The sequence below is a fragment of the Teleopsis dalmanni genome, chromosome 1, assembly GCF_002237135.1.
Source record: "Teleopsis dalmanni isolate 2A chromosome 1, ASM223713v2, whole genome shotgun sequence".
Classification (NCBI taxonomy): domain Eukaryota; kingdom Metazoa; phylum Arthropoda; class Insecta; order Diptera; family Diopsidae; genus Teleopsis; species Teleopsis dalmanni.
The window spans coordinates 194,082,045-194,094,229 of record NC_051846.1 but is presented as its reverse complement, the minus strand read 5'-3'; the positions used below and the strand labels follow the sequence as shown (position 1 = coordinate 194,094,229).

The window sequence follows — 12,185 nt, the reverse complement described above, 5'->3', positions numbered from 1 at the left end:
TTTTTCCGTACATCAAAGAGTAAATGTACAAATTCATTTTACATATTTTTCAGTGTCAAAAAAAATATGTGATATTATAGGATTATTACTTTTTGTTTTTTTGAAGCTTAATATTGAATATATAATCGCTCGAATTTGTAAGTTTTTAATATTAAATAAAGTCAAGGAAAAGATAGATTAAGCCTGATTATGTAGAGAGATTGTATAGTTTATTTTATATAAATACATTATTTTAAATCATTTGTTATTTATTTAATTTAAAGTAAAATAGTTGACTACACTGTGCTTATATTGTATAATTAAATTAATTAGTAATAATTTTTATTTAATTTTTAAGATAAGTTGTTAAAAGATTAATCTAAACTTTCGACAGACGACGAAAATGCCAAAGCTGTAAGCTTTATATATATATAATATAATTGTTATACATTTTTATGTAATACAACATATATAAAATGAAGTAAAATAAAGCTAAAATACTACTACTACTACTACTACTACTACTACTAGTACTACTACTACTGTGCTTCACTCAACGGCAACTCTTTGCCTTTTAATTACTTTGAAAGCGTTATTTCGATAGATGGAGTCACAAAACAAAAATATAAATGCTCGAATCCAAATTAAGCGTGGATCAGACTTGGCCAGACTTAAAAACACATGGCGTGCCAACAGTCTCCACACAGACATACTCGTAAAAATAAAAAGTTTTAACTCGTGTATAAAGTCCGTTCTGCTCTTTGGATCTGAGACCTAATTCATGATTCATGACAGCTGAAACAAAAACTAAACTACAAACGTTTATAAACCGTTACTTGCGAAACATACTTCGGCTTTGGTGGCCCAAAACGAGAACAAATAGAGACTTATAGAGGCTTACTGGCCAAATAAATATAAACGATGAAATACGAAAGCGAAAATATGGGTAGATAGAGCATACTTTACATAAATCCTATAATGACATCACGCAAACTGCGCTAACCTTAAACTCTCAAGGAATACGACGCAGGGGCAGACCGCTTAAGAAATTAAGACAAATAGCAAGAAATAAAAAGTGTTGGAAAACTTTAATAATAACTCTTTGGCTGTAATTGCAGATTCAGGTGATGTATTAGTAAATTGCATTATTAGTATTATTAGTATATATTTACAAAACAAAAATTCAAATAATTTAAAACCAGATTTGAATTTACTGTATATAACCACTGTAGACAACCACTATTGTCTAAAATAGTGGTTGTCAACATAGTTTCAAATAAAAGTTATTTATATAAATATTTATATATGTTAAAAGTTTCTTCTGCTTTTAGCTTTTTTAATTGTGTATTTTTTTTTAATATTAAACTAAATATTTATCTCTACCTTACTATAAATAGAGCATTTGTAATAATCACTTGAATTTACAAAATGATTTTTTGCAATCTGTTTCGTATCAACATTTTAAAAAGTCGAATTAAAATTTTTGTGTCTTTCCATAAATCCTTAAAATTAATACTATTAAATCTCAATAGGATTAACAAACGTATAGAAATATTTTCTCTCAATAAAATATAAGTTGACAATTAAAATAATAAAATAGACACACTACAGACAGAATCTAATATCCACTCAAACTAATAAAATACATTTCGAAATAAAGTAAAAATAAATCAAGAAAATTTCTCTAGAAATTCTAACTGCAAAAGGATAATTGGTATTTGTCACTTTCTTGTTAAAATTTTGTTTGCATTTTATTTAATCTTACTAAGCTTCTTACTTAAAGTATTCAACTCCTGAGTAATGTTGATAAATACTTTTAATGTTTTATTCATGAACTGTGATTTAATATATTTATAGTTTTTTGTACTAAAATTCAATAAACCTACAAAAATAATATTTAAACATGTAAGCAGGATGTATTTGTCTTAAAAAAATTTTTGAGTTAGGATGTTTGAATTATTTTAAATTATATATAATCTTTAAACTTATTTTCATTTTGTTTTAAAGTCAAATATGACAAAAGAAACTAATTTTAAATATAAAAGTTAAAACAGTAATAATTTGCAACACAAAAAAAATGATATACATAATTAATTGAATTTTCTTAGCAGACACTCGAACACCCAAAACACTTGCGAAATCGGTTAAGATATTAAGTTACTTGGCTCTTTCGGAGTAAATGCTTCTTGTTAGCATATTCGTCTTTCCAATTAAGACAAAGCCCAAAAATATTAACATAACAGTTTGAAATGGATAACTATGATTTGAATGTCTACTTTAGTCGAGAAAGTATATTACTATACGTGGTCAATACCACTACTTGTATGAACATCTACATAAGATAATTCTTAATTTATAAAATAATCTTTTATGTTAAACTTTAATAAATCCGTGTTATTATTATAAATTCCAATATTATTTTTATTCACTTAAATCTAAGTGGTTATTAAGATTAGGAAAAAAAAAGTTTATGTACTAATCAAACAAAGAAATTATTAACTTATTTTAATATCATTAACACAGATTTTTTTGAAATTTTATCGTTAAACATTTCTATATGGTATAATTTACTCACATGGCATCCATCCAGTTTCAAATTGTCAATATTTAATAAATTTTTCTAAAAGTTTGTGTATCAATAAATGAAAAGTAAGTCCAAGCCTTGACATCTGTCCCTAATTTTAAAAGAATTCCAATGTTGAATCAATACTCTTGATTAGAATATATAATAAAATAAAATTAATTTGAAAGTATCCATAGTATTGTCTTTGAAAGAAGTGTGCTAAAAAATTTAATGTATATATTTTATTAAATTATAATAATTTCAGTAATATTTATCGTATAATATTTAAAATTAAGTTGTAAACATAAATGAAATCATAATTATATGGTAAATAAGTATAATCTTCAAAACATATATATGTGTAGTCCTTGAGAACAATAACTACAAGCTACTACAAATAAATACTATACTACGGATATACTCAGTAATCAAGTTAAATTAAAAAATAATACTTGTATATTTTTACCAAATCTTTTCTGAAAAAAAATTAATTTTTCAAATATATTTAAAGTATTATCCCGCCAATTACCAATTGAACCGCAAAAACGGTTTCATGGCACATATATTATGAGGTCTCTGCTTATTAATTGACTCTTTATGTGCTCGTTGCATTTGTCTGCATTAAAACCTCTTGGTAATAAGATTAATTAATGATAATGTATTATTACTGGTTTTATCCATTAACATTTTTAAATGAATATAGCAATGCCTGATGCTATTTTGAATTATTTGCGGTTTGCGAGTAAATTGCAAAATTAAATTGAAGCTAAAATAAATACTTTGCATATATTAATTGAGTAATTTTTATCAAGTAACATTTATCAATAACAAAATATATTTTATATTGTATTTTATTGCAAATAAATGTTTAATGTAGTTAATAAATTATACGTAGTTCACTTTTAGAAATATTTAGGAAATGCGGTATTTACTTTGCTGCAGTTAAATGGGATTATGGTTAGTTAAATATTTTAAATGTTAGCACTAAAATTTATTTAAATTAATAGAAAACAATTTGAAGCTTCTATATATCTATTAATCTTTAAGAGCTGAAAACAATTCAGCTAAAATGAAATAAAATTATTAAAATTATTACATTGAAAAATACTTATATTAATATCATTAAAATTATTTTGGTTTATGTACTTATTATTTAATATATGTGAGTGTATAACTAATCTTAATAATTAAAGTGATACAAAATTATTGCTTACATTTTTTCCTTACATCCATAACTATTCCCTATTCAATTGTCGTGCCACAGACATGGATGTTCATGAATTTGGGAGCTCTGTAGTAAAAAACAAAGTGGTGCATTCGTCGGCATGCATAATAAAAACTCAACAGTCCAATTTTCTTAATAAAATTCCATCTATTACAATACATAGAAATTTAGATTTATATTTGTATGACAAATAATGTAATAAATAATAAATAAATGTAATAAATAATACGTAATACCATCTTCTATTGTTTGATTATTCAGGTAACACACCAACTGAAATTTAATTCAAATCAGTTTCATGAAGTATGAAAATCTTCATTAATTTCTGCACCTAAAGATTTTATAAAGATTTTTTCCATTTGCTCTAACAGTTGCTGTTGTGAAACAATCTCTACCAACAATAAATTCCACAAATCCAAACTTCATCAAACATCTTCAGAACTGCGTTGTAAGTAACCTTAAAGCTTCGATAGGATTGGAATGAGGATAAGTCACAACTTCACGTTGCCTGTACTATGATTAACAAATATAAATGAAATGCTTTATATACAGTACCAATGTTAAGGACATTGTAAAGTTCGAAGAAAATTTGTTTTGGTAGGTGTCTTTTAATCAAATTCTAGATATTTTTGCCATGGCTATATTGCATATCCCACAACAAAAGTCCTTGATATAACTTGCTATTGTAATAGTCTTAAGCTTATAGGTTGCCTATTGTTTATTATAAAAGATTTAAATTCGGTGAAAAGTCATTTTTGGTCTTAATAATAATAATAATAATTTAATCATTTTTAATAATTTTAATAGTTTTTTAAATTACCTGAAGAAATTAAATATTTTTTTCTAAGAGACATGCATTGTTGTATTTAATTAGATTTTAAAATTTCTGACAATCCAGATTGGTGTTTACTAAAGATGTTATTTGCTGATGCGACATTACTTCGTGCCCACCTAGTAGTATATGATTTTAAATCCAGATTATTAATGTTTTAATTATATTAATATAAGTGTACAAGAAACAATATTAAATATAAGTTAGATAAATTGATCTTCAGTTAGTTTCCCATAAATATAAAGAATTGAGTCAGTGACTTCAGAGTGATATACATGTAAACCGGTTAAGCAATCAGATAGAAGCCGGTTAAGCAATTAGATAGAAGCCTGTGAAGCAGTTAAGTAGTCAAGCACTAGTAGTAGCAATGGTTAAGTGGCAGTGAGCAGTCGACAGTCAAAGAGTTAAGGTCGTTATTACGTTATGTATATTTAATTCTCTAAATTCCATTATATTTATTGTTAATCTAAATAAGGTCATTTAATTTATTAATATTAATTTCAGGCTTATCTTTTACATACATTGTGTACTAATGTGTTTTATTAGTATACGTAATATATTTTAAGTATAAAAATTAAAATAAACTCCATCAGACAATAAAATAAAATAAATATACCAATTAAACTTGTGCTTTATCTTTACAGAGTTTTTTATGATCACAGTTCTGAAAGTCTGGGAAACTTTAAATTATTTGTGAGATTACTTTATTTATTTTTACAAATATAGAATAAATTTTTTTGAAAAAAATCTAATAAACTACACACAAAATTAGTGAACCACTGACATTTTCTCATTTAAGACCGTAGAATTGCCGAAGAAAACTAGTTCCCGGAGCCACTTATAATCAATTTTTTCGCTATATATTACAAGCAAGCATTTTCAGTACCAAAAAACTATGAGGACTATCAGGGCTATCTGGACTACAAAAAGTTATAACAAAATGACAGAAAATCAATTTGTTCATGCCATACTGAGGGAATGACAGGCAATTCTTGGCATGAAATCGACTGCAGCAAATGCCTTGGATTTAAAAGCAATTATTTTTCAAGTAATTAAAATAAACATTGATTTTGTCATAAACTTTATGAAAGTAAATTTAAGTTTTGACCATAAAATTAAACAATAATAACAAAACAAAATAAACTTATTCTCCGGGTAAATTTACTTTAGGAAAACTTTTGTTTCGTTACTTCCACCAACAAGTAAAAAACATTTTGGCACTTTAAGTACACTCAAGTGCATTAGGGAACCTTAGCGTACTTTTAAAGAAACTAAAAACTTTAAAGTAAAATTAATTTTAATCTAAAATGAACTTTTTTTTTGTATAAACTTTAGTGAACAAAATACAAAATTCAATGTGAAACTAAAATAAAAGAAGTTCCAAATAGAATTTCTACAAAAATCTAAAGTATATAACAACTTACGAAAAATACCGAAAAGTTGGAAAACAGAAAACCTATAAAAATTTTGAACTGATAACCTAAAAATATTTTCATGAAAACCTTAATTTCACAATAAGGAAATAAGTGCCTTACATTTTACATATTCAACAAATAATTTAATTAAAATAAATATAAATATAATACAGTTTAATAAAAGCACTTATCTATTATTATAAGCCGTGACTTTAAATATTTTCCCTTCATATTAAAGAGTTGGACTAGCAATTGAAATCCATTTAATAATGGATATTCCGTACTTAAGTCAAATTGGCACTAAACTTAAAATTTAAAATAAATATCTGCATAATAATTAAAAATTTTATATAAAGCGAACATGAAACTTACTACATTCTCTGACATTTTCAATTTTTTTTATTTTCTGAGTGCAAAAAAGCGATAATTCACTGAAGTTACAATACATAATCGTTCCATGTAAAGTCACTTGCATTGGTAAATTACAAGATAATATCTCTGTTCCCTTACTTTTCGTCGCATGCAGCATAATATATACAAGTTTATATATGTAATGGAAAATTTAATGATTAATATACAAATAAGCTACAATATATATTAAATAAGATCCAATTTTTTATAAAACAATATAAGATATAATAATATATAATATTAGATACACTTATATAAAATATTTTTTTAAATTATTTAAATTTCTTTTAAATTAATTTTAACATTTTAAGTGCTACCTACTTAAAGTAAACAAGCCATTATAAAAAATATTATATTTACTAATTAATGGAATAAAATATAATTTAAAATATAATAAATTAATATAATGTATATTTCTTAGCGAAGTTGAGTTCCATAACTTAAAAGTGTATACCCTTGATCGATTAGTAAAGGAAAACCATTGTATGAGAGGGAGATATTGGGTTTTTATGTTATAATATAATAACATATAGTGGAGCTTACTAGAATGAAAAAATTAAGATCTACGTTGTAAGTAATAACATAAAAATCATATCCTCTTAATGAAATTAATTAAATGATTAAATGATTCTGCTATATGATATTATAATAAATGAAATAATATAAATAATATAATAGAATAGTAATAATAATGGATAATAACAGAATAATAATAAAAATAGATCATAATAGAATTATGATTAGTGCTGTTGGAATCGACTGGATTTAGTAAAAAAGTGATTAGGTTTCATAAATAATGATGAATAATAATGTAGGTGTCATTATTATTAAACTTATTTATTGTTATTACTGTATTTATAACACAAATTTATAGAATAAGTTTTAAAAAGTTATAAAAATAATAATAAGGTATATTTTTTACCTGGCATCATTAACTCAAAACATACTTTACCCCACTAATTTAAAGTGCTACACATTTTTACTGGAAGTAGAAAGAAAAGGATGATACTGTATAACGATTTATTTAGACCAACAGTTGCTAGTTAGATGATTTGATACTCTATATTCTATTTATATTGTCTTGAACAACGCTTGATGTCATTCTTATAGAACATATTTCATTTAAGACAGCTGTACGGTTTATTTCGCAAAATGAAATAGTGACTTTGTTTGGCTAGAAAAACTTTGTAACATCTTTGTTTGGCTAGAAAACTTTGTAACATCGAGTATGTGACTTGATTTTTTATCCACATCGATTTTTATCTTACTATATTTTTTATTCACAGCTGGTGCACTACTAGATATTTTATTTACGACATGTACATTACTAGATTTTTTATCCATATCGATTAGATCACTAGATTTTATATTCAGCCCTTCAATAGTTAGACGTGAAGCTGTTGCTGATACCGATGCAGATCTTGATCTCCTTGTTTTTTTGTGTTTAGTGGGCGTTTCTGCAATTATGGAGCAACGATTTCTTCTCATTATTGGATCATAATCCAATACTGTATATTCTGTAGAGTTGGCTTTGAAGAACACTTTAAACCAGAGTAAAAAATTAAAATTTGCTAGAAATCGTGCTTTCACAAGTTCATTGATAGGAATGTCCCTCGAAACTTTGACCTTTTTGAAGCCATTTTGCAAAAGACTGAAATTCTTATAATATTGATATTCAATGTTAGTACCAAATTTCACTTTATTTAGATGTAATACACCGGGGAATAGCATATCAAACAACTGACAGTATGCCGCACCATTGCTTAATTGTTCTATTTTCTGCAAATTTGTACACAAAGTATTATTCAACCAACCCAATAGTTCGAACCTTGAACAATTCTCAGAGTTGTTGCAAACACAAACGTTTACGGCTTTCCTCATTTTATTGGACTGAGTCTAGATGTACACAACTGGATTTAAATTTTGAACACAACGCTATTCTTACAAAAGTTGTTGATTATTTGAAATAGCGGTGGAAACAGATTAAGACTGAAATTTTGTAATGTTAAAGACCAAAATATTTTAAAAATGAATTTTATTTAATTTAAACTTGAATGAAATTTATACTTCAATTAATAAGCCAACTAAGTTTAAAAATTTTAATTTGCAGGTAAACGTTTTTAAACGACATATAATAAAATTAATAAAATATTTGCATATTTTTACTTATTGCTCTTAACAAGCAAATAGAACATGACTTCTTTTTTGAAAAATAAATGAAATAAATTTATAAAAAGAAACTAATACTAACTTACTTACTTATTTAGCCATCCGAAGAGATAGATTGTAGACTCTGCTGGGAGGCATAGGAGACAACCAGCCACATTCTATGTGACTGCCCAGCTTTGATCTGGGCCAGGAGGAGATCACTGGGTCGGGAATTGCTGGCACCTTCCGACATTAGGAGGTCCTCAACAACCGACATTTTGGCCTTCATTCGAAGGGCGGAATGTCTTTTGTTCAGTGAGAGTCTGTTGTAGCACAAAAGATCAATCATGGTCGCGGTGCTCTGCTCAAATGGGAGCTAATACCCTGTTCTTTCTTATTTTTATTCTACTTATTTAGCCAAAACAATCCGTTACCAAGTTTCGGTCTCTCCAGGCACCTCTGCTATGTGCACGCCTTTTCAAGTCTCGTACATCATATCTGGTTAGTGATCCTTCAACTTGATCAACTTGGAAAAGAAACTAGTTATCATTCATAATCATCATCAGTTCCTGCAGTTACTCAAGGAACTTAGACTCATTAGGTTCATTTAGTTTATCTAATCACTCGGAATAGTCACGCCTGTCTTTTTTCGATTACATATTAAAGCAATATTTTTGCTCAATTCAGACAACTGTTAAGACTACTTCAAACTATTAGCAAAAAGAAATTAAAGGATATTAGTTACTGAAAGTATTATTTTATGAAAAATTTAAGGATATTAAAAATGCTTTAAGTCAGAAATTGAACTGTGAGTATCATTTGAAGAGTGAACGTACTTAAATCAGAAGGGCAAGAGTAAAGGAACGAAAAACTCAAATGTTAATGTGGTGAACACAATGGTAGTACCTGTCTGGTATGTAAAGACCGTGTGTGTTCCATCACATATACTGCATATACCACACACATTAAATGTGATATGGATATGCTGCAATTTCAGTGAATGAATGCGCAGAAATATTTTTTGTTTTAATAAAAGTAATGCATTATTTTGCAATATTCGTGGTAGCAATTTTGCATATAATCAAGCTCTACGAGGAAGATTCAAATATTTTTGCCTTCTTTTATAAATTTTTACTTCTGCACAATTTTAAAAATTATATATTGCATTTTCTCTATTTTATTGTATGTGAAAAATAATATTTTTTTAATGTATTTTTGATGACATTTATATAACGAATTGGTTTCCGTTTTTATCACTTAAAAAGTTTTTATTTAAATATCTGCATCGAGAATGTCATATCTAATTAAATAAAAAGACAAGAAAAAACATTATTTTAGACACTAAAAATATATACGCAGAGTTTTTTAAAGCACAAATAAATATTAAATAATGTATTTCAATGAAATACAAAAGTAAATATACGAAAGAAATGGATATGGTAATTTTTAGTATTACTAATCAAAACGGCAAGTATCTTGATATCAACTTGATTGATATACACCAACAAATTTTAGGTTTTAACATACATGAATAATTTTAGTATATAAATATTATTACTAATAAAATTAGTATATATTTAGATTGTTAATTTTTTTTCTCAATTTTCCTTACTTCTATATAAATACTTTACAAACTTTCCGAAAATCCATTTTCCATGTTTTTTAAAAAAATTTTAAGTATTTTCCTACTATTTTACGGTATTGCTCTACTGCAATTTCTGCATGTCTCATTAAAAAGCAGTAAATCAGTAACTAATTTTTGGTGACAGTTTTACATGAAAACTTTACCCATTAAATATATATATGCCGCAAATTCAAACTTATTTCTGTTGTATAAGCATATACTTAAAAAAAATTAGAGAATATCTGTAATTTTGGAATAAAACTTTCACTTGGCGACCATACAAAAAATATACAGCAAAAAACTTTTCAACGGGGAATAACAAATTTAAATTTCGTAGGGAAAATATTTTTTTGTTAAGGAAAATTTACAGCTGAGGGTAAATTAACTAATTTGAATTTTTAAAATTATTGTTGTTTCTCAATTTTAATTCGAAACAATAGAGTTAAATATTTTTAAACTAGTTTTGTTAACAATAATATGTATATATATCACAACCTCAACTAGAAGGAAAATCATTCAACGTAAGTTTTTGTGAAGTTCTCACTTTTAAAATATTTAACACAATGAATCCATCTACTTAGTGTAACGAAAAAAAGTTTCAAAAATTTAAAAAAAAATTTCAGCAGTAAAAAATGTTAAAAGTGTTGCTTAATTTAATGCAAATTTGAGTATAAATAGCACGTGCTACCTAAAATAAATTATTGCACCTGAACTACCCCAAAATATGAAGTCAAAAATTGGGGAGAAATTTATGACAAAGACTTCAAAAATTAATCATTTAAAATTTGAAAATTTTTTAGCTATTCTACAACAAAGGAATTTGACAGCGTAAATGTATCTAAAATAACTGAAAATAATTAACTTAAATTGAAAATAACATTTAAAAATAATTATTGTAGGTAAACAGAGTCATGCATTGCTGCAAAGAAAGCACCCATGTGACATTCTTCATTTCCATCTATTAATAATTTTTAGTTATTATAGGACAGATATAACTGTCGAACGCAATAACGTATCTGAGCAATCATCCGAAACATCTTACATCATGCAAATAATTACTGAAATCTTTTTGTATTGAATAATTCAAGAAAAGTTGCAAATATTAAATGCTATGTTGGGATATCTATATGCAAGTTGGTCCATCTGGAACGGTTCTTAATTGTTATGCATCTTTGATTAAGTAAATAAAGTAGTTTAATATATTTCTACTTTAGGTTCTCTGCTATAAGAATATTTTCGGCACTTACAAATCAGACGAGATGACCAAACGAAGTGCTTTTAGTAATCATTAGATGCATCTTAATGATCTGATCATATCGTTAATATTATGCAAATAGTTGTTAAATTCTTTCTGTATTAATCAATTCAATACAAATATAGCTCAACGTTATGAAGGCTTCAGTAAACAAGTTGGCCTCATTTTATCAAAAAAACATTTCGCAATCTTAGCATAGTACCTCGTTAAGAAATTGGTCTCAGATTCTGTTTATAATCGCGTCTAATAAACGAATTATTCCAAGTTAACCATGCTAGTAAATACTCTTCGTAATAACTCCACAACTGTAGTACCTTCTGTTCAAAAAGTACGCGGATTTTGTAAACAAAAACACACAAATTTAAATTTTATTTTAAATTTAATTTTTCTGCTTCAAAATATGCTCCTTCTGAAGCGATACACATATGCCAACGCTTAACCCAATCTTCCATATACTTTTCGTAAGCCTGTAAAGGTATGGCTTTTAGTTCCTTCAGCGAATTCTCTTTTACCGATTCAATCGACTCAAAAAGCTTAATTCGAAGAAGCAATTTGAGTTTCGGGAACAGGAAAAATTCGCATGGATCCAGATCTGGATAATATGGTGCCTGAGCGATGACAGTGGTACCGTGTTTGGTGAAAAAATCGTGTACAACAAGAATTTTCCATAGTAAAAATCGCTAAATGCACTTGAGGTAGTCTCACATTAACAGCTGCTGTAAACAAACTAATT

General features: G+C 26.6%; 1 protein-coding gene and 3 long non-coding RNA genes across 5 annotated transcripts; 1 reads left to right on the top strand and 3 right to left on the bottom strand.

The window, feature by feature from the left end:
• Positions 1–2,540: 2,540 nt before the first annotated feature.
• On the bottom strand, positions 2,541–4,277 carry LOC119673044. 2 transcript variants are annotated; one of them, XR_005251995.1, is made up of 3 exons: positions 4,004–4,277; positions 3,757–3,914; positions 2,541–2,761 (listed from the first exon to the last, which is right to left on the bottom strand). It is a non-coding gene; the product is annotated as an uncharacterized LOC119673044 (long non-coding RNA). The 2 variants fall into 2 exon arrangements; XR_005251998.1 differs by having other exon boundaries at positions 2,541–2,654.
• Positions 4,278–4,399: 122 nt separating this feature from the next.
• Positions 4,400–4,715, bottom strand: LOC119673055. Its single transcript, XR_005251999.1, has 2 exons — positions 4,588–4,715; positions 4,400–4,478 (listed from the first exon to the last, which is right to left on the bottom strand). It is a non-coding gene; the product is annotated as an uncharacterized LOC119673055 (long non-coding RNA).
• A 124-nt stretch (positions 4,716–4,839) lies between these two features.
• LOC119673037 lies at positions 4,840–5,694 on the top strand. The gene is made up of 3 exons (XR_005251993.1): positions 4,840–5,002; positions 5,244–5,292; positions 5,372–5,694. It is a non-coding gene; the product is annotated as an uncharacterized LOC119673037 (long non-coding RNA).
• Positions 5,695–7,565: 1,871 nt separating this feature from the next.
• LOC119666978 (microtubule-associated protein RP/EB family member 1-like) lies at positions 7,566–8,306 on the bottom strand. Its single transcript, XM_038076256.1, has one exon. The coding sequence runs from the start codon at positions 8,304–8,306 to the stop codon at positions 7,566–7,568; it is 741 nt and encodes a 246-aa protein (XP_037932184.1).
• Positions 8,307–12,185: the final 3,879 nt, after the last annotated feature.